Source organism: Ciconia boyciana, chromosome 6 (genome assembly GCF_034638445.1).
Source record: "Ciconia boyciana chromosome 6, ASM3463844v1, whole genome shotgun sequence".
Classification (NCBI taxonomy): Eukaryota; Metazoa; Chordata; class Aves; order Ciconiiformes; family Ciconiidae; genus Ciconia; species Ciconia boyciana.
In genome coordinates this window covers 16,177,581-16,200,604 of record NC_132939.1, presented here as the reverse complement: position 1 = coordinate 16,200,604, position 23,024 = coordinate 16,177,581, and the positions used below count along the sequence as shown (strand labels likewise).

General features: G+C 38.6%; 1 protein-coding gene across 4 annotated transcripts in view; it reads left to right on the top strand.

Annotated features, from left to right (window-relative positions):
* The window catches only part of ABCC8 (ATP binding cassette subfamily C member 8), an 83,911-nt gene that overhangs the window by 40,289 nt on the left and 20,598 nt on the right, over positions 1 to 23,024 (top strand). For 3 of the 4 annotated variants that reach the window (XM_072865530.1, XM_072865531.1, XM_072865528.1), the window contains 12 exons: positions 2,267 to 2,372; positions 2,595 to 2,705; positions 4,684 to 4,759; positions 4,850 to 4,955; positions 9,678 to 9,713; positions 11,361 to 11,396; positions 14,438 to 14,536; positions 15,397 to 15,481; positions 16,726 to 16,806; positions 19,320 to 19,457; positions 21,872 to 21,997; positions 22,701 to 22,800. In XM_072865530.1, coding sequence (XP_072721631.1) covers positions 2,267 to 2,372; positions 2,595 to 2,705; positions 4,684 to 4,759; positions 4,850 to 4,955; positions 9,678 to 9,713; positions 11,361 to 11,396; positions 14,438 to 14,536; positions 15,397 to 15,481; positions 16,726 to 16,806; positions 19,320 to 19,457; positions 21,872 to 21,997; positions 22,701 to 22,800 — 1,100 coding nt within the window. The remainder of the gene's footprint in view (positions 1 to 2,266; positions 2,373 to 2,594; positions 2,706 to 4,683; positions 4,760 to 4,849; positions 4,956 to 9,677; positions 9,714 to 11,360; positions 11,397 to 14,437; positions 14,537 to 15,396; positions 15,482 to 16,725; positions 16,807 to 19,319; positions 19,458 to 21,871; positions 21,998 to 22,700; positions 22,801 to 23,024) is intronic. The other variant, XM_072865529.1, reaches the window with a different exon arrangement.

Below are 23,024 nucleotides of genomic sequence, written 5' to 3'. Positions count from 1 at the left end.
CAAGGACAAAGGGCACAGCGTACAGTTTTCCATCAGCAAAGGTCAAGTAGCAAGAGTGGCATTATGTATCTTACTGGGTTTAATATGAAACCGCTTTTTCAGCCAGCTGTGCAAATAACCATGTTTTAATCAATACACGTCTATTCTGTGGCTTGAAAATAAGCTCCCCCATGGAGATATTGGAATACTAGTGAAATTGCGATGTCAGCGAGAGCTCTGCAGAGAATGTACTTTTTTTATTCTTTAAGAGTGTAGAACGGTGTGGCATCCTGAAATACAAGTTGCTGCCTCTAACAAAATATTTTCTCACAGCTATACTGTGTTTCCTCAGTAATCGCCACAGGAGCAGCGATTCCAGAATTAAGCAGAGCATTGGGCAGAGGGCTTGCAGAGAGAAGTCTTGGCACTGAGAGTACAGACACCTTGATACACAACCAGAGAGCAGAGAGCAAAAATCAAACTATTGAATGTCTTAATAGAGACATGGTCTTGTTTGGGTATGCATGGTCCAAGCATATGTTTGCTGTCTTCTCTTCCTCCCCCTCTAGACCCTGGAGCAGATACACAGGGGACTTCTGTATCTGCTCTTTATACCTTTACAGCAATTATTCAAATGTCAGTGTAATTTTTCTATAGAGAATGTAGGTGCAGATGCATGCCAACTCCATGTAGGCAGCACCTAAACCATCATTTGGTCCATTTAGAGACATTTAAAATGTTCTTTTAAACACCTGGTTCACTGAACAAAAAAGGTAAGATCATTCCTACCCCTGTTTTCCAGAGCTTTGTGCAAATAGATATAAATTTCTCTAGTGATGGGGCTTCTGATTTCTTCCTTTGAGATAATAGACGTTCCCATTAAGAAATTTTGGTCCAGCATTGAGCCTGAATTAGTTATTACTCCTCTTATCCCATCCCAAATAGTTATTCTCCCCCTTTTCAGTTGCTTAGATTGTAGTACCTGCTGTAGCTAAATTCACCCCACTGTGTATCTCTTAGTCCTCAGCTGCCATTAGCAAGTGGGCAGGTTGGCAGAAAAACTGTAGAACCAGTTCTCTCCTAGGGAGTCCCCAGGTGGTTTCGATGTCTACTTCCAGGACAAGTGCTAACTGTACAGGGAGTCTGCCTTACGCAGTCCTGTACTGCCTTGGTCCAGGCACTGTTTTGGCACCAGTGGGGTATCTCATGAGGTTCTTAGAGGAAAGTAAGTCCCCTTCTGAAGAAGAAATCCCTGGCAGTGGAAAGCAAAATAAATGCTGAGAGTTTTATTTTTATTTTTTAAGATTTGCATACTAACAGATAGCCAGGTATCACTATGCTATCCATAGCATCGTTCGCCTGTTTCTCCCTAACTAGCCTAAGGCTAAATATTGAAATAAATTATTTCAGTCCTTCTCCATAAATTTATTTTTAGGAACTTAAGGCCTTCTGGCACTTTATCATTTTGGAGACTGATAGTTAACTTATTTCCAGCTAATTGAGCCCCTTTGATGTTGAGTTCATGATACAGCCCACTTCCTTTACAAATTTCATTTGCTGTCCCTGTAAGTAGATTAGACATACACTTTATAAAGTCAGGTACAGAGATAAAATTGATGTCATGATCTGTTAAATGTCATAATAAAGGCACATTATCTCTTAGCTAATTAAATCTTAAGCAGCTTGTGAAGATTTTATGCCTTCTCCTTTGTTGCTGGTTGTCAGGATTCCTTTTGTATCTCATCTGTTGAACGCTGTTCTGTTAAGGTATATTCCTTTATCACGTTACCTCATACACTTCGTATTTCATCACAGCTAGTTGAATTTAGCTCGCAGTGTATGGATTTCATCAGACTGCTGGTGTACATAAGACTGTTCAGTAGAACTGACTGTGCAACACTTCAGTAATATAAATGACTTTAATTCTACTTCAGCACACAGCTTCAAAATGAGCTACTGAGGTAGCTGGTCTGCATCCCACCAAATGCCTGAAAAAATCTTTTGTGTAATCCCTCTCGTGGTATCAGAAAAGACAAGACTTGAGAAGCATCTGCACAAACCATTAAAATGTCATAGCTGTTAACAGACAACAGGGCAGGTTTTGTCAACTTCCATGCAGTAACTTCCCATTGCACATTTTCATACACCTGTAGCAAAATGAAAACAAACAAACTATGCAGCAGACAGTGGTTGAAATACTAAAAGGGATGCTCTCTATAATAAACATTGCAGTGAACAAAAGTTTTGCATTTCAGGTTGAGGTGTGATTCTGTTTTTTCCCTTTCAGTGTGCAGAAACTAAGTGAATTCCTGTCAAGTGAAGAAATTGGAGAAGAGCATGATAAATCTTCAGAGCTAAGAAGTGCAGATAATCACAGCAAATACCAGGCGGTGGTGAGTAATGGTCTTTAATTGCAGGTGAAGAGGATGGATTAATTTGTACCCAGAAAAAATTTTTTACTTTTCCATTTCCTACTGATTGTTTCTTGCAATTGCAAAAACTCTTTTTTTAATACCCTGAACTGTATAGGTCATAACATGGCTGCTTGTGTTTAGGACATTTTGCTCGTGCTGCCACCAATTACTGCTTATTTCTGTCTTTCTGATTTTGCACAGCCACTCAAAGTTGTTAACCGCAAGAGGCCTGCCAGGGAGGACTGGAACAATTACAGCTCTCACATGAGAAGACCCATTAACATCACAGAAGCAGATGACTTTTGTGTAAAGGTGATATGAAGGTCACTCTAATAACACTGTTACTATAGCTCACTAACAGTCACTTTTGTATTCTGATGGCAGTTTCAAATTCAAGAACTAGCATTTGATGTGAACTGTCAGGCATTTGTGCTCATGTCAGAGATTAACCTCCACCTTTCTTTTCTATGTCTTCCATTTTAAGAGTTGACTACTGACCTCTATGTTGTGATTAGCTGTGTATATCCCTCTAGATTTCACTCAGCAGTTTTCTATTTAAAGTATTTAAGTCATTAGACCTGTTCTCATAACAAAAATTTCCAACTTAGAACATAGAACAGCCCAGGTTGGAAGGAACCTTGAAAGATCATCTGGTCCAACCTTTTATGTATACCAGACACTTTCTGCCATTTCCAATGCCTGTACAGAAAAATGGTATGAAGAAAATTCAAAAGAATTTGTTTTAGACATTCCTAAAGTAATCTTGTCATGGATCTTCCCTTCCTCTTTTGGACTTCCTAGTAGCCTTTCAAGAAGAAGTTAAAAACTAACCCCCAAAGACCTAACTTCTTTGAAGAAAAAATTAAAATTACCCATGCCACTTTGAAGACTGATGCTCTTGATTTGCTATAGAAATGGCCAGAAGTAATAAAAATCCTGGTGGTTGTTATAGTGGTGATGCTGTTTATTTAGGAAGTCTGCTATTCCATTTGCATTTCCGGCACAAGAGGATGAATAATTCAGTTTCATGGGACTAAGTAGGACAACTGGTCGTACTTTCAGGTTTTTTAGAGGCTGTCATCTGACATGCTGCTTTGGTGCAGGATCCTTCTTGAATAGACTTCCAGGAATATAAGAGGAATATTGGAGAGAGGGTTTGGGGTGGGGTGTTGGATCAAAAGGCAACCTGGAGTGACAACAAAGGAGTTTGTCACAAAGGAGAGACCAGAGCAGTAGCCTCTGTAAGGACAGCATTTAGAAAGTCTTGAATAGAAAGCCAGGAGCAGTTATAATCTTTGGCTCCATCTGCTGACATCGTTGTCACCGGCGGCACCTGGGTCAGGGAACTTCTGCAGTTACTAAGAACCATCTGTCTGCAGCTCATTGCCCATGAAGGGGCATTTTTCGAGAGAGGATCCTCTGGCTGCCTTCCGTAATCTAGGGGGAGGAACACTGCACTTTCTTTTGCTCATTTTTTCAGGTTGTTTCCCAAGATAAGAACATCACTTTTTTTCTCCAGGGTAGGATAAAAGTGTCCCATTCCACTCTTCTCGGATCAAAAAATGCTGTACCTCGCATTGCTGAAAGGCTTTGAAGGCTTCAGTGGCTCTGAAAAAGTGAGAGAAGACAGTCCTGTATAAATACAGGCCTTTTAAAATTGTCTCCTGTTTCCTATTTTTCACAGTATCCATGTAAATCTCCTCCATTTAAAGTCCTGAACAGGCTTTGTTTCTTGTTTTTAGTCTTTTTCAGTGAAAAGATTTCTGTATCTAGCAAAGCCTAGGTTATCTGAGAATCATATCAGAAATAACAAAGGAAAATACTGTAATAGGCAGCAACATCTAATTTCTGTGGAAAGTTCTGCAAATCTGCTTGGAATTTGGACTGTGTAATTGCTGTATATGCTTCAGTGTGCCTAGAGTGACATTCAGTGCTCTGCAGAGAGCAAACCGTGACCCTGTATATAATTTGTGTCGTAGTCATTTCACTTATTTTGCGTGCCCACCTTACAAATGACAAAACAAAAGAAACCCTAAACAGCAACTTCTTTTTCCTCAGGAATTTTCTGTAATTTTCTAATTGTTGTGCTTGAGTTTAGAGATTCTTGCACATCAGAATACAGACCTTTACAAAATCTGTCACTCGAAGGTCTGTTTCCTGCATTGAGCAAAGGCTGAATCTGTTCCTATGCTCAGTGTAAGGAAAACAGAAGAAGTGTCTCTGATGTTAAAAAAATAAGTCAACTCTAAAGCTGTTTTTCTCTTTCTTATTTCTCTCCACCTTGGCACAGATCACAAATGGATTTTTCACTTGGACACCTGAAGGTCCTCCAGCATTGTCCAACATTGATATCCGAATCCCCCAAGGTACCAAATGACATCAGATGTACAGAATAAGATGTTTTTCCATGAGCATTTGGTAAATCAGAAGCTTATATATACCTTCTTCTCTCACAGGTCAGCTAACGATGATTGTAGGACAGGTTGGCTGCGGTAAGTCATCTCTCTTGCTAGCCATACTTGGTGAGATGCAGAAGATCTCTGGGAACATATTCTGGAGCAGGTAATGCTATTTAAAATTTCCAGCTTGAGTTGAGTAGTAATGCAGAAAAAAGTCAAAATCTATCCTGGGAACCTGTTTGTGGAGTCAGGGATTTTGTAGGTGTACAGTCAAGATAAAAACCTTACCCTAGGTGGTAGGGGAGCACATCAGAGAGAACCCCCAGCCAGGGTCAAACAAGCTATCTATTCCATTAATAGGAGCAGATAACCATACTTGGGCATTCTGCACTCCAGCAACATAACCTGAGTGAAATCGTAACTAATTTGAAATCAGAATTCATTAGCTTGATGTGTTGTGCTGCTACAGAATGGCATTTGCACTTTCAGACCTGAGCTCATGTCTTTGAATGGAACTAGAAGGAGGTACTGGCTCACTGGGAGTGGTCCCTGGCTGTGCTTTTGGATGTGTGCTCCATCCCAGCACTGGTCTAGTGCCTGAGAAACTGAAGAGTTTTTTATAAGTGGCAGTGACCTCAGGGTACTCCCCCAGTGCATCCTGCCTGATTTGACAAGAGGGAGATAGTCATGTCCTTCCCTCCTTTCCCAAGAGGACACAGCAGCTGCGCTCTGACAGCCAGTTATAGATTATACTTGTGTCCAACTTTTGTACTGGCCATGAAGGGAGGAAAACAAATGCTACCAAACTCCAGCAGCTGTACTGCTAGGGCTTGGTGTCTTGGCCCTCAAACTAAATGACAGGTGGTATAGTATATTGCAACTCCTGTATGTGGTTTCTGGTAAATTACTGCCATCTCTAATACACTGTCTGATCAATGGGTGTCAACATTTTTGGCTTGTTTATTTTACAGTACTAGACTTCCTAGCCATACAAACTACACTTTGCCTTTTGGGGTACAATTATTTGTAGGTAAAGCTTGGCAAATTGTGGAAGAACCTAGAGAAACAATTTTATTTCCAGCTGATTGGGAATGAAGGAACGACAGTGCAACTGTAAGTCAAATCCACGCACTCTGATGGACAGAGAGTCATTGTTACCCAGTGGGTTCTGCACTGATTTTGTTAAACAATTCTCACAAATTCCTTGAGTGTTTGTAGAGAGATATTATTTATATCCAGCCTTCGTGCGTAAGCCAGTCACACTACTCGGAATTGCACGTGCTTTAATAGTAACAGTACAAGGAAGGAAGGTTCCCTATTTTATAGGTAGGGGAAATGAAACATAGGAAGGTGACCCCTTCAGCTGGTGAGGGAGACAAGAACAGAAGCCAAAGTTCCAGAATGTGGTGATCTATCCATTAAAACGTACTTCCTTAAGCAGAAAACCAGAATATGGTGAGGAACCATACAGAATCCCTGCAGCCTTATTAGGTGAACTAATTTCATTTCAGCAAGGCTCTAATTTTTTACAGATGACATAACATGATTAAGAAGTGTAATTTGAATGTCTGATGCTAAACTAAAACAGATGACATGATGGCTTTGATCAGACTGTGTTTTTAAATAGCGCTTGTTTAGAAGTATGTGCTTCACAACAGTGCAAAGGTCAGAACTGGTTTTCATGTCTTCTATATGTGCCAAAGTATCACAAGGTAAAATTCAGTTGTTATCACATTTGCTTTGCTATCTGCCAGATATGTATAAAGGGGCTTGTGGCTGAAACAATCTTAGCACTGCAAGTGCTGGCTGCACTGGAACAGATTATGTTTTGTCTCATCTTTCAGAGCTGCTGCCATGTGCACTGGTCTATTCAGAATGATAGATGCAGTCAGTGTAGGCTGCACACCTGTGTTGTAAAGCTATCAGATGAAAGCTCCCTTAATTTGATAAGAAAATACTAATGCCTGACCAAGTACCTGCAACATTACCCCAGGTTCAAGGAGAGTAGTCTTATCAAGTAATCACCAGAGCTTGCAGCCTTAGCTCTGGCAATAAAACGTGTCACCAAAATCAGTAAGATCCTTGTTATAGCTCCTTCTTTGGGATGAGACAAATGCTTGGCTTCAGTCATTCACGTTACAGAGTAGTCCTGAATTACTTCATTCCAAATTTCCTCCAAGGTCACAGCTATGAAGATGAAGGATACATCCTGCTGACATGTCACTCAGTGCTCAGGAAATCTGGGTTCTATTCCTGGCCCTTCCCTTGGTCTAGTGGATAACCTTGCACAAGTTGTTTCCCTCCTCTGTGCCTCCATGCTCTATTGATAAAACAGGATTAACTGCATATCATCTTTATTTGCTTCCTGCAAAAATTACTTGTTTCAAAACCTTAAAAAGAAATGTAATTTATTCCTGGGCTAGAAATCGGCTAATCAGAAGTGAGCGCTGGCTCATTTGTGATTTTATTTTGTTGTTTGTATTGCCGTGTGTGCCTGGGAGACCCAGCTCAGATTACTGCCCCTTGTCCAAAGCAGGCTGAGAGCATCTCAGCATAAATATTTTATAATATGGTTAGAGATTAACAAAAATAGAGAAATCATTATTTACATTCTGAACAGATGGTAAATAGTATTGATTTGACTGGTTATAATTATAGTATATGCCATGCTAATTTTTTCTGGGCAGTATCTCACTTTAAATAGTCCCAGTTCAAGTCCAGGGAGCAGTTTAATGTATAGGGGTTTTGGTGTAAATCATATCAGAAAATTGACCTAAATGAGAAATAGTTTGCTCAGACAAAATTATGTCATTTGTTTCTAAACAGGATATATATACTCCCATGTGAATCTAGAGTCCTTGTAATGTGAAGGAAGTGTTAGATTTGTTAAGGTTGTTAACAGTAGATTTTCTTCTACTCAATGTGGAGTTGACTGTTTCCATCAAATCACAATATTTTCAAAGTTATTTTGATGCCTAAAAAGTACATTGATTTTTATAAATAGTGTTTACTGGAGTTTTCAGAGACATCCAGGTACTTAATTTTATTTTATTTAAATGGAAATAGAAATCTGAAGGCTTGAAAATCTCAGTAGGCACATATTTGCATCTTTAGACATCCATATGCCTTGAAAATTTAGATCTAGACCTTATTATCAAGCATGCATTACTTTGACATTTCAACACTGGTAGGAGATAAATGCATCCTTAATTGCCAGGAGTACGCAGGAAACGGGGGAAAGGAGCGATAAAACAAAGTCACAGTGGGAAAAAGTGGGTTGAAAAGGCTGAGCTAAAACTCCAAATGGAGAATTATTTTTTTCTAGCTACAAAACAGAAACACAGATCAGGGAATTGATCTTCCAATACTTGTATACAAAAATTGTGGCACCTGTGGCTGTATAGCAAACGAACATGGTAAAGAGAGGACATTGCTGTGCACTGCTGCACCTCGTGTTACTCTCTGAGAATCATTCGTGCCCTGTGAGCATGGCGCTTTGCCCTCTTTCTGAGCAGGAACTGGAGCAAAGTTGCACACCTGCAGTAAGGACAGGCAAATTGTGCTAGCCCCAAGGGACCCTGGCTGATCTTTGCTTCTTGAGCTACGTTGGTGGATTATGAGAGCTGCACAGTTTTCTGCCTGTCTCGCAGGCTGGTGTGGGAAAAGAGCGCAGTGGAGAGGGAGTTGCTGTCATGCACAAATACTACATGTTGCAAGTCATCAGGGTGTTCCCCGGTGGAGTGGATGCCTGGCCTTCTTCGGGGTGGTCCATGAAGCAAGAACCGATGTTTGTTGTTCAGGGTCCTTGTGTTGTGCATGGAAGGGCTGGAAAAGATATTCCCTATTTCAGCCCCTTCATAGTTTCTGTAAATGTGTTGCTACTTAATGATATGCAACAGGTTCATGGGTTTTTGGAGAGGGTGCCACTGAGTTCACACAGTCAGTAAAGACCAGTGGAGTGTGAGGTAACTGTGGAAGAGCTTTGTTTGGTACACTGACCTTTAGAATAAAGATACTAGTGGCTGGCTGGCGCTCTCAAATTCTACAGTAAATTGAATTTAGTCATTGCTTACTATGCATAAACTTTTTGGAAGTGTCTCAAACCAACCTTTTAAACTGCAGATATAGTTTTCTTTCCTGGATATTTATAAGCAAATGGTGTTAGCATAAAATTAATGAGACCATTCTCTTTAAAGCATGAAAAACTTTGTTCCTCCTTGATTTTGTTTATACCACTTGACACACAGATCTTTCATTCTTTTCAATGGAACTGAATTTAGCATTAGTAATAGGTGTGGCCAGTCATCCTGTCAAAACTCTGTCTGTGAACATCTTGGCACACGTTCAAAAATAGTGAAAACAAAACCTGCCTGTCCCTCAGACCTGCCCATGCTTACTTATACAGGCGCATCCCCCCAAGGATAGGGCTGATACAGAACGAAGCATGTTGCAAGTCAACTGAAGGTGGGATTTGGGGTTCAAACTAACCCATTATATGCTGCAAAGGTGCAGTTACTGCCATGGAAAAATACAGTATCACAAATTATCAGTTTGTTTTCCGTGAAAATGTCCTTTTTTTTAATGGAACTGCATTCTTGTCACACTAGGACTTCTCAGTTCTGTTAGCACCTCCAGGACAGAGTGGAGGTGATTTTATTTGTTGAGTCAAATTAAATGTTTATAAGGAAAAAACCTGTCACCAAATTTTCTTTTGACTGCTAAAATCAAGTCAGTTTGTGTAGAAGGAACAGATGCTGTACTGCAGCTCTGTGATAAATACTGTTTGCAGTCTGTGCGCTAAGTGGAAGTTAATAGTTTTTCTTTCTGGGGCAGATTGCCTGTGCTTACTTAAGTAAACAATCTTTGCTTTCTATTTGTGATGCAGCTGTACTTCTGACAGTGAGACGGGGGAAGATGTCAGGTATGGTATTGTATGCAATTATTGGTCTTCCTACTAAATTGATTGCAATAGAAGGAACCAAAGGTTTCTAAAATCTATGCTTAGGATTTTCAGAGTCAGAGTTCTGAAAATCAGTGGAACTTTTGCTGCATTGGTTAGCTTAGGGTACAATTTTCGAAACCACCTATGTGACTTACAAAAATAAGAGCTGGATTTCCTTTATGAAAACATTGCCATTTGGCAATTTTGAAAATCGTATCCTAACTCTCCTGTATGTCTTCGAAAATCCTTCTCTTAAAGTCTGAACCAGATTATTCCCTAATGCTACACTTTAAAAAATAGAATCAAGTATAGCTTTAAAGGTTTCATTTATTAAAGCAAATTCTCCCCATTACTCTTCTCTTCATTTTTTATATCCTGTCATAAGTTTATTTTCTCACCTAGCATTCTTCAGGCACACGCAAACTGAGAAGTGTGGAAAGTAGCAGATTAGTCCATCTGTTGGCAAGGGATCCTTGCATGGAAATTATTTTTACCTGATTAACATAGCTCAGCTTGGATTTTGGGAATATCTACCAAATCAACTGAGAGTAAAGCTTTCTGACATGGTTGTCATTTTAGTGTGGCACACAAACTTCCAGAATGGTAAACCTTGTAAAAGTGACAATTCTATCCCTGCTGAAGTCAGTGAGAACTTAGTTACTGAAATCGGCAGAGGAAAAATGTCATATGATGTCCCTTTTCTTGACTTACGCTAAACTGTGTGTCTTCTACTGACCAGGATATTTTCTTGGTTCTGTGATGCACCAACTATTCTACTGCCTTTTCTTTAGATTTATCAGCCTCTTCTCTCCCATTATTTGAGTTATTCTGAGTTATTTGCAGAAGTAACTCAGACTGCAAAGTCTGAGTTATTTCTCAGAGTTGTGACCTGGTTGTCAGTCTGAGTCCTGCAAAACTTCTGCTCCCATCCGTGTGTAGTATGAGAGGGACTTTCATGTATCTAACGACTAAGCCTCATGGGAAAGAACACTGGAAATCTCACAGTTCTTTCTGTATAAGAGAGACTGCAATTTCTGGGCCAAGTTAAAGTGAAACCATTTGAACCCATTAAGATACAAGAGAAATATGATCAGAATTAAACATTCACATGTTTGAAACTGTTATGGGGATGGTCAGCAAACAGTAAGATAACATGCACAACAGTACAGCAAGCATATTGAAAAGTAGGAAAGAATATTAGACTGTATGAAACAATTACCTACATTATCATAGGTTCTGGGAATCCTAGTTATGTTGGGTAACTGCTGTAGGAATAAGTCTGGTGGTTTTGTTGCACTAGCATCCTGTAGAACATTTTTGGTGTTCTCAGAACAGAGAGTATTTTGAGCCAAAGTCTTGTGAGTTCTTGAGCATTTGCTTATAGGTGTTGAATACTTTCTAAAAGGTTGTTTAGCACTTCTCAAAACTGAAGCTTTAACCATACCTGTTTTAGGTCAATATCATGTAGTACAGAATTTCAGCATACTTAAAAGAGTTTTATTTCTGTTATGCAGTCCTTTTGTTGTATTTTTCATTATAGCAGAGTGATAATACTTCAAGGTATTATTTGCATTGTCTAAAACCACTGACTTTTTAATAAAAAACCCTTGTGTTTGTTTTCTGCAGCCCAGAGAAAGAATCTCCAGTTGACATGGAATTCAGGTACAGCACTTTTAAAACTAATGGGAACCTCCAGAGGTGCCTTCCAACTTCTGCCATTCTGTGACTCTGTGAACATTCTTCAGAAGTGTCTGCGCTTAATGAGTTGTTCCTCCTTAGAAGGCAAATGGGTTGTCTCTGTGTGCAGCTACTACAAGATTTAGAAGTAAAAACAAGCAAGTGACCCTTGCAGTTCAATAACAGCAAAAAAGTATGCTCCTGAATACTCAGGACTGGCAATGTCAGAATGTTCTATTACCTACCATCAGGCTGAAAATAATGGAAGCATGTTTTTATGTTCATGCAGTAATAGTGTAGGACAGGACAGTACACATTTCTCTCTTACCTGGAGAACATTTGATTTTGAATTGTTGACTGATATTAGAAATTCATTAATTGTGCAAAATAATAAAGATAAAAATGTAGTCAGCAATCCAAAACACACAGGAAAGGCTTTGCAATGTATTATTTCCTCTACCATTATAATCATAACTCCATTGCATTTTAAGTGCATCTATTTTCTTTTAAAAATCACCAACAGTGCAGACCTGGTAGGTTTATTAAGGCACTGAGATTCATACATTAATGTCCCTTAACTATTGCATTTTCAGTGATCTTGAATGCGTACTGAGCCTACTGGACTTAACAAAATGAAATGTGAAGATAGAGTTAGATTAATAACTTTAAACAAACAATCTTGACAATGTGGTTTCTGATTCTAAATTAATGAACAGGCTTGATTCTATATTAGCCAAAGCGCATAGTCTCCAGGGAGCTCAGGGAAGGTTTTCCCTGTTTATTCTAAGGTTGGATTTTCCTGTCTGCCTCTTTGTGATAATTAAGAGGCTATGGTCAGTCTATCTTGTGTTATCAGAGGACAAAAAATTACACGCCATTGATGAAAATACATGTTTGTTTATGCAGTCTGAGGGTAGGAGGCAATTACTTCCACCTGCAGAATAAATTCCTCGTAAGTCTTTGTCTGCTAAGCCATTTGTTTGCATTCAGTCTTTTAAGCGTGAAACCTTAGGTTAGGTTCAAGGCTTTCAGGGAGAGTGTTGCACACTCCATTTCAGATAATTTTATTCTCTGGATTTTTGGCCACGTGTTTCTCACAGTTTCAGTAAAAGTTTTGTTTGACTGCCTCTTTACTGTAAGAAGCACTGTAGACATGTCATAGATTTCTCATATGATGAAGCACCTGCAAGCTTTTTGCTTATGTCAAAATATGATTTTTGGCAAGCTCATTGCTTGTTCCCAAACTCCTTGCAGTAATTAATTCTCACTGATGGCCTAAAAGCAGAATGTAAGCCAAATGCAAATGGTGTTCCCAGGCATTGTGCTGGTTCTCAGCATGGAGTGCATCTTACTGGCGCTTACTAGCCCGTATCTTCACTGAACAAAAGAACACATTTTGAGGAAAATGTTGTGAAAACATTTTCCTCAAAACTTTGTTACTATTTTTCAAAAAATAAATTAGAAGTAACTGTTCAATCACATTGAGAATTAAGGCAGCAAAGGCACAGTTTCAAGCAATGAAAAGGAGGGGAAGGGAATACATGTTCATCTTGGAATGCTCAGAGCAATTTTTTCTTAATCATTGGGGTGAAAATGTCATACTAATTGAAAAAAATGCTTCCCTCTTGAGGCAGAACTGAATGCTCTTTGAATTAGATTTTGGGACTGTGGGCTGGGCTGCCTAGAGGATTTTTTCTGTCTTTTTTTTTCTTTTTTTTTTTTTGTTTCTGTTTCATTTTCCAATAAAGAGAATTCATAAAACGTAATGAAATTCTAATGAGCCATCAGACATTTGAACTTGGAAGCATCTTAGCAGGGTAGTGTAACTGTGTGTTCTTTCAGGTCATCAAAGAAAATTGGATCCTATAATGACTTCTAAGCAAGCTTGGTGAAAGCCTGAAAAAATGAGCAGGGCAAGTAACCTTAACTCCTGATAAAAAAAGATAAAGTGCCTGGTGTATTTGGCAGCTCATGGTTTGACTTGCATTCAGGTCCAACTAAAAAGAGGCTGCTGTAATGGCTGTCTAGCAGACAAAGGCTACGTTTGGGTGCGAGGTCCTATCTTTTTATTGGATTAGCTGATATAGCTGGAAAGAAAACAGATATGCTTTTAGGTGTATGATCCCTCTTTTGGCCCTTTTCTGGAGAAACAGTGATATGCCAATGAGTTTTCCAACAGTATCAGTTGCTCTAATAAAAATTGTTGCCTTTCTCCCAGCTCTGCCTTACTGAAGTCCTTAGTGCACAACAGCCAACAAAAGCACTATTACTTCACTAGTAGGCAGATACTTTTATTTTTAAATAGTAATAATAATAATCCCTATGAAATAAAATATGCATGGTGAGATCCTGTTGACTATATCTGATAAGTTGTCCCTTCTGATGCTACATTATGGGGGCAATTCCACAGGAGAAAATTTAGCAAATATTTTTTGTCTGTGTTCTCTTTTCTTGTCTTTATAGACATAGAAAGATTTTACCCATGGCTACCCATTTACTTTATGACTCAAGCTCTCTTCTTAGAATGGGGAAAATAAATGTATGTGTGTGGGGGGGAATTGCCTTTATGTATGTGTGGAGTTGTTGGGTTTTTTTTAACACCTTAAAAAAACCTTTTTAGAACATCCCTCCTGAAATATGTTGCCTATCTAGTGATCTGCTATGCATTTTTTTATTAGTCTATCCAAACAGAGCTGGGATTCAGGCTTTGGTAATTTTCCTTCTGCCATCCACACGGCTCAAGAGGCAGCTTTAGTGAGCTAGCCTCTCCAAAACCCACCTCACAGCAGAAAAAGAAGGAAGAAACTGAATTTCCGTTAGGTGAACATTTTCATTATTCTGTTGGAAATTGAAAACATCTTATGTATTTCCTTGATGGGAGAGCTACTGATTGTCCTAAAGAACAAAAGTGAAAGGGCGTTTTTTGAAGACTTACTACCAGTTTCTTCCTTTACAAGAAAATGGTTTCCAAAACCGCCTCCTGCATTGGTAAGCTGGGAACTCTGTTTTTGGTTTTTTTTCTCCAGGAAAAGAGGATCAGTAGCATATGCATCACAGAAGCCTTGGTTGCTCAATGCCACAGTGGAAGAGAATATCACATTTGAAAGCCCTTTTAACAAACAGAGGTAACAGGTTTCAGCACTGTTCCATGCTTTACTCCTCTTTTCGCTGAATAATGGAGTTGCATAGGCCTCAGTTCATGCATGTGGGTCCCCATCTCTCTCTAGTAACAAATGTACTGCACCTGCCTGAACATGACAAAAGACCTTGAGTTCTGCGCAGTCTGCCTTTGACTGTGTTTTTCCTGAAGGACACAAGGGACAGAGTTCAGTCTCACTTGAACTTAAGTGTAGAAGTGTTTTCATTTCCCAGGACCATGCTTGTGCAGCATGCAGTGTTTTCTTCTTATACCTAGTTGACTAGTGTAACTTCCTTAGAAGGACATTAGCCATTTGGGAGTGGGAACGTTGTTTATTACAATTTCAGTGTTTGGTACATTGTGAAGGATTAACGAGCTGCCTTTTTATTCAGTATAAATGCCTACCAAACATTGTAAAATATTTAAAAGTTAATTGCTGGCATTCCATCCTCCCTGCCCTTAAGAAGTGGTTGGCTATGTATTCACATCCTACGCACATTTTTTCTGTCATCCTTGGGTATTGAAACAAGAAACAAAGGCCCTGGGCATGAAAACGTCAAATGCTAAACAATAACAATATACCGTGGAAGAAGTTGTGCTTGTTTTGCCTGGTTTTAACTATTAAATGTTTTTAATTGGGAAGCTGACCTAAGATGCTTTTTCTTAGCTGAAATATTTACTTGCCTGTGATTGAAAGAGATCCCATTAGAACAATTAGTGGCTAACAAATATGTTTTCCACTGTGTGATTTTTCCAGCTGGTTAATTTTTGTTCCTCTGCAGGTAGGAAATGTGCTTCTTTAGCAGTATCTCTGTGGATTTTGCGTTACCTTTTTTGTTTCCGCAGGTACAAAGCAGTAATTGATGCTTGTTCCCTCCAGCCTGATATTGACATTCTCCCTCATGGAGACCAAACCCAGATTGGAGAGAGGGTCAGTAAACAGCTATAGGCTTCTATTTTTGTTTTAAATATATAGAGGGGGTTTTATTATTTTGTTGCATTCTTAAAATCTTACGGGTTATTTGGCAACAAAGGTAATCTTTTAGTTGAGTGTACGTTTGGGTCATTAGTCTGAAAGCTTGTTGCTCAGTAAACATGGAAACACTGTCATTTATGTGAGATGCAATAATTTAAATGTGCTGCTATCAGAATGTTTGACTAATTCTGTGGCTGCTATCTCAGATATCCTGACTTCACAGTGCATTTTTTGGTTTCTTTAGGAGTAACATAAAAATAAGTAATTCATAGATTTTTTGAGCCCCTTCATTTAAAAAAGGGCAGGTGTTTAATCAAGGGCAAGCTAAGCTTTATCACATCAGAGAAGATTAGGGAGTGACAAGAAAGGAAACAGAAGTCACAAATTTGTAAACAATTTACTCTGGCATATACTGGCACTGTCACAAACAAACAAAAAAACCCCCCAAAACCACAACAAACTACCCCACACAAGAATACATTTAAGGATACATTTCCATGCCTAATCTCCACACTGGCTGCCATGTTAATTTTAAATGGATTAGTTCCTAACCCAATTCATTGTGTAGCCAAACAAATGTTTTTTGACAGAAGGAGGGAAGCGGAGGGGAGGGAGAAGGTGGGGTAGTGTCTTTTGGCAGCGGTACTGGCTTATGAGAGCTTAAAGGTGTTTGTGAAACTGCAGGTGGATGACAGGAGGGATAAGTAATTTAGAGCAGGGTGGTAGCAGGAGACTAAGGGCTGAAAACAAGTACAATAACAACCAGGTAATGTTCACCTCAGCATGGTCTGACCTCCCAGCGAGCTATTACTGATTACAGTATGTAATGGAGCTGATATAGTATGACAGCATACGATTATAGAAATAAAAATAAATAAACCTATAAGGCTAACTTTTGAGTAGAAGTCTAGTTTAGACTGCCTGCAGAATATCTATGCCACCTACACCATTATGTCCCCACAAACCATTCAACATTTCCCATCCCTCTGGTATCTATGGAGTACAGCTCTGGACAGATTGCTCTGGCTTTTCTAACAATTCGTGTACTGTGTCCCAGCTGAATTGCAGGCCCACACTTTTGAAAAATTTCTCTGGGTTTCTTTGTCCAGAAAGTCTTCTGTGGATAATCCAATCAGAATATGAATATTCAGTTGATGTTTTTATAACTGTCTGATTGTTTTTCTCCTGCTTATCTCCAGGGTATTAATCTGTCTGGAGGGCAGCGCCAGCGTATCAGTGTTGCAAGAGCACTTTACCAGCAGACAAACGTTGTGTTCCTGGTGAGTAGGTGCCATTATGTTTATGCTCCAAACAGAAGCACGAGATGCAAGCATTTAGAGTATTTCATGGGTAACACATGCAGAACATTGTGCTTCACTGAGCTAAGCCAAATGTGCACTGTTTATTTTATATCCATTGTTAGCTAGCCTGCAGGTAAGAAGCATTTTGTAAATGCTGCAGACAGACAGATAGGTATTAGGATACAAATTGAAATGCTGATGCTTCCCCTCTCAGTCTGTTGAAATTTTTTTTTGACCCATGTGTTTATCTTTGGTAATTAGAAATTTAGTAGTCTCAGCTGTATTCATGAAATTCCTAAGCTGTCTCAGGTCTAAAATTAATGTTGTCCTGTGTCTGGGGTGTTTCCTTTCTGTAAAGAACTAAGCTGTCTTCCCACCCTGAGCTGCTTGTTGTATATCCTGTCCCAACTTCAACAGAAGTGCTATGGAAAAAGGAGTGAGAGCAGGCTCTAAAAACTTAATAGGTGGGAAAACGGATGCATCCTACACACTCACTAGTAGTGAGCTTGCTGGCTTTCCTTCTTAAGCTCAGTTTTCAAGGAGCTTTGAATCCAGCTGTTATGACAGCAAGATGGGAGTCACATGGGATTAGAAAAGCTGCGAGCATTAAAGGTTATCCCTAAAAGTCTGGGAGGTTACTTAAATCTTTCCCTGTCATTAGGCTGATCAGTATGTGCTTGCTTCATGTGTAGGGCATTTCCAGGCAATAACCAGAATGCAGCATTCAGGCCAGGTGCTGCAAATCAGCAGATCCAGTATTGGGCCGTAACTTGGTTTTATCATTTTTGTCCTTTTGTGCAGGACACTGAATAACCTCCTAATAGTAGCAGGTTCTCTTACGGTTTGATAATGTAAAAGCACCTACAAATAAACTTCTTTCCAGTTACTAGTCTTTCAAAAATAATCAGGAATCCTATATGTTAGTATTTGCAAACACTCAGTTCTTTTAAGACTGATTTTGTAAACAAATGCTTGTGAAACTTCCCTCTCACAAGCGTGCACCTCGTATTCAATAACCTTTCGTATTCTCTGAACTTCTTGTGATCATTGCAGATATGAAAAAAGGTCATGTGATAATTTGTTACATATTTTATTCTTAATTACATTCATTCACTCAGCATGTTTTATTTGTTGCATGTCGGACTAGTCCTGTAGCATGAACTGATGTTTTTTCAGGTGTCTTGTAATCAATGCATTATTATAAACATATATGGTGAGTGCCGCCTTCATGAACGGCCTCACCTGACTCCACAGTGCAATGTCATGTTCGGTGAACTGGCATTTACAGTCCCCAGAAGTGCAGCATTGCATACGAGGTGGCTGTGCACAAACTCGGGGTTCAGAATGATGTTTAGGTCTGTGCCAGATCAGAAGAGTGCAGCAGTAAAGCTGGCAACGTACATCCTTGCTCAGTGAGCACAGTGCACACACAGTTGCACACACATTTTTGAGAATAAATTCTGTATCCCAGTTGGAAGTTACTGTGTTTCAAAAGCACTTTTTAAGTGCTCTATGTTATGATGCTCTGATTTATTAGAATTTCAGTGGTCATATTTATCTTACTGTTGATTTCAGATATTTTTGGTTCTGTAGATACATGAAAGCAACAATACTAAAGTATGTAATGCAACCACAATATAAATTCTTGCAAAACTGGAGGGAATAAAAGTTCAAGGGGATTTTCTAAAGCACTCACCTCTTTGCTTATACCTCTCCCTATCTAACTGGTGGCAGTGATGTCACATTTTTAAGAAATCCTGGTATTAGTGTAATATCATAGTATGAAATAATAATACTAAGTAAATCCTACAGCCAGTATCACTAGTGCAAGCAGAAATAATAGATTTGTAATTCCATATAAATAGGATTAGGTAAACAAGTCCCCCAAAAGATGGTACAGATTATCTTATGCCTAAATTAATTGCATATAATTCATTGATTCAGTAAGATAATCTAGGTCGTAAATCAAGCATCTGAACAGAGTCATCAAAATGATCAATATTTCTCCTTTTGTGATTCTTTGTTAATAGAGTTTTGATTTACGGAACAAAAAAAAAATTAATGAGAAGGCAATTATGTACAAGGGGAAATAAAAATGTGCTCTTTGTCACTGTCCCTGGAGCAGTTTGTGTAATGTATGCCATAGACATACATTGCTGTATTGTCTTGAATCTGACAGAAACAAGGTACTGCAGTTACGCAGGCTATGAAACACATCTGTTGAGAGGAGCAGTTCCCAGAAAGCCTCAGGAAATCATGGCATTTACACAGCTGATGTTACCGTATGTCTGAGTACTTACTGCAAAAAGACAGGTCAAGGTTTGTTCTTACATAATTTAAGGAAACCATTTCTCAGAACAATTTTGATCTTCTGATGGCCTTTTTTGGTTGTCTATATTGATCTACCTGGTTTTACCGGTATTAAAATCTGTGACTTTCCTTAAATCCTGTAAATGCTGGCTCCAAAAGCTGACCTCTTTTCCTCATGACAGGATGATCCATTTTCTGCACTGGATATCCACCTGAGTGACCATCTCATGCAAGAAGGGATCCTGAAAATGCTACGGGAAGACAAGCGGACCATTGTGCTAGTAACTCACAAGCTGCAGTACTTACCCCATGCTGACTGGGTAAGAAAGCTCTTCCCTTTTTTTCTGAGGAGGCAAGAATGTGACACAATTATGTCTTGCTACAAACAAGGCTTTCGCTTCATCTTTCCACCAAGTGGTAGTTTAGTGAGAAGAGACATAATAAAGATCTTTTGAAAATTAGCCCGTGAGTTTGGTGTGCCATAATTTTGGGATTCCCATCTTAGAACACATCCAATAGGTTGGATTTTCATAGAGCTGATACTTAATACTCTCATGAAAGCAGGCTGCATTTAAAATATATTGCGTATCCAAAAACATTAGTTATATTGGAAAATTTTGCTCATTTTTTTATCTCAAAAGAGTGAAATGTTTGAGTAACATATTTGCCTCTGCTGGGATGTTACTAGGGATTTGTCTGTGCTGTCACAGAAAAAGATGTGTTTATGGATATTGAGGTGCATGGAGATATAAGGAAAAAAACAGTATTACCTTGCGGTTAGTACTAGTACGTAATGTATCAAGAACATCTTTACCCTTTGTATGTTGGCAAAATTTTAAGAAATGTGTAGTAGTCAATTGTTTTGTTAGGTTTCTTTGTTATATCTTGTAGTTTACAGAAAAAAATGAAGGTATGCTTTCTACAACTGTTCCCAGTTGCAAATGTCAAAGATTAAGCAAATCAAGTAGGGTAAAGAGGTTTGTTTTGTTGGATTTTTTTCGTTCATTGGCTCCCACTGGCCTTGCACTTAGTTCTCCTGCAGTTATCCAGCCACAACATCACAGGACTTCTTGCCCAGGAGGACTGATGACTGCAGTTATGCCTCCTAGCAGGACTTCCCTGTCATTTGCATGTTGCACAGACTATAGCAGCAGTTACTCTGTCTCAAGAAACAATCATATTTCAGCTGCTTTCTGTTCTTCATATTGCTATAAAGTTGCAGATAGAAGTTAATCTTGTTCTGATCATGTTTTTGGTGGGCAGCATTTATCCTTTATGGTGTCTGCGGTGACCTTGACCTTCAGTTATACACCCTTAAGAATTACTACTGTTCTAAACACAGTTCTGGTTTTCCGGTTAGTGTCTCTCAGGATACAGGAATTTTCTGCCTCCTTCCCCTCCTATGAAATCCATCTTAGCTTCCTCTTTTTCAATTGTTATATATTAGCATTTTTTTTGATCTGCACAGCTATGGCCTTGTATCCGTATAATCTCTTTCATTTTCTTTATGAATGTCAGACCCATTTCTAGGTGTTCGTGTTTTATGAGATACTCTATGATAATTATTTTATTTTTATTATCTTCTAATTGGGTTTCAGTAATGTTTTATGAAATATACTGTTCCAAACAGCCTGTAGGCCAGGGAGGATTTGTATTAATTAAGTTTATAATTAAAAATTATTTATTAAGAGATAGTTCGAGTTTTTTTCCTAAGCACAGTTCTCATTAAGCCTTAGCAATTTTTACCCAATGGAGTGCAGCAGGAATATTTATTTTATTTTATTAAGGAATTTTAAATAAAAATATAATTTGAAGTATATGTGTTGACCCTCCTAAGTCTTCGTAGCAAAACCCTCAGAAGAATTCAGGGTCCAGCCCAATTACAGGTTTCCTGAATAAATTGACCACAAAAAGATCCTTGTTTATATTTTCCTTTCCTCTGGTGTAAATTCTTAGCAATAAGTGGAATATATTATTTCCCTCCTACCTGCCATGGAAATTTCTGAGTTTCCAGGAAGAGAGAAAAATAAATACTGCATTAACTATTTTCTAATGATGCCATGTGGGTTTACAATCCACACGCCTCATTCTCCAATTCTCCTTGTCAGATCTAAAGTGAAGGTAGTTACACTGTGTATATAATGTAGTTACACTGATATAAACCTGGAAACCACACCCTTCAGACTTTGTCTTGCATATATACTTTTTTTTCATAGTGGGTCTACTATTTATGCTTTTAAGAGCTTTAGGGATTCAAATTCTCTAGCTTTTTCTTATCAGGTCTGTGATATCAAACAGACGGTGGAGCCAGCATGCTCCTATCTAATTGCCTGAATGAGGGTAAAACATGCTGTGCACAGTGAATTGCTAAAAGTCTTTTCCTTTTAGGAGGTAAGAGAACTCCAGAATCTTATCTTGCTAATGACTTGTATTTAGGAAGAGTAATGCACTCTCCTGTCTGCTCATGGGGACCCCGTTCTTCTTCTTTCTTACTTAAAAGCAGCCTTCCTTTCTGAAAGCATGAAGTGCAGGAAGTATCTGTTTTTGCAGCATCTTGAGGAAAGGGGATAGAGTTGAGAGAGAACTTCATTGTCTGTTGAAAAGACAGATTTGTTCACAGAAATATTCTTTATTTAAGAAAAGAGAAAATTCTGTCCAGACACAGCAACATAGCTTTAAAATAAATAGAGATACATGGCTATTTGTCTTACCACTTGTGTTTCTAACTTTTTAGATAATTGCAATGAAAGATGGTAACATCCAGAGAGAAGGAACACTCAAGGACATTCAGAAATCAGAGACTGAGCTCTTTGAACACTGGAAGACATTAATGAATCGACAAGACCAAGAGCTGGAGAAGGTGTTTGATGGGCAGGGCAATCGACATTTGCAAAAACTGTGACAAGTTTTTTTTCTTAGGCTGAAAGCATTAGCAAGGATTGACATGCTGTGTGTGATTTCTAACTTAGTATGAATGTGGTATCACTGTTACTATTATTATTTATCTATTAAGAGAAGTTCCTTCATCTGGACGTCTCGTACCTCCTTGATACTGTTGCCTCTGACCCATTCTTGTTAGTGAATCCCTATCAAAATGTTTTTGTCTAAGGAATATTAAATTGGGCCATTTTAAGGGAAAAGCATTGGTAATGTGCCATACTGACAACTGCTTCTATAAATATGCCTGAATTTACTCATTGCATTGGGTAGAAGTTTTTCAGATGTGCTTATATCAAGCTCTCTAAAACATTAACACATTTTGCCTTTAATACTACAACACAGGAAGAATGAGATATTAATCTTAGTTCTTTTTAATTCAGGAATATCTGTCCAAGTTAAGATTGCAGGAGGGTTGGGATTGACAACCTGAAATGAATGTCAGATATCTAATTTATGTCCTTTGGTTTTACACAGAGGTAGCAAATCCATCACTTATGACTGCCTGCTGTAAGATTCTCACTTTTATTTTTCTCTGATGTTCTGATTGGAAACAAGTTTTGTCACAGCTAGTAATTTTTAAATTAAATCGCTGGTTGAAAACACACGAACTGTCCCTTTTTTAGGAGACTATTATTGAAAGCAAAACTGTTTTGGAAAGAACAAATCTCCGGAGAACTATGTATTCCCGTGAAGCTCTGCTGAAGGATGATGAAGAGGATGAAGGTAAAAGGGCACCCTTTGAGCCCAGTACCACTACATTACTGTTCACAGTTAAATTATTTTAGAATTAATTAACATAATTAAAACTGGCAAGAGAATAATCATTTTTCATGTGGGTCGTGATTCATAAGAGTGCTGTTTCCATTGATTTTACCTCTGGACTACAGTGATTTCAAGCATTCAGAAGTCATAGCTTCCTCCAAACTTTTGGGGTTTTTTTTCATTGA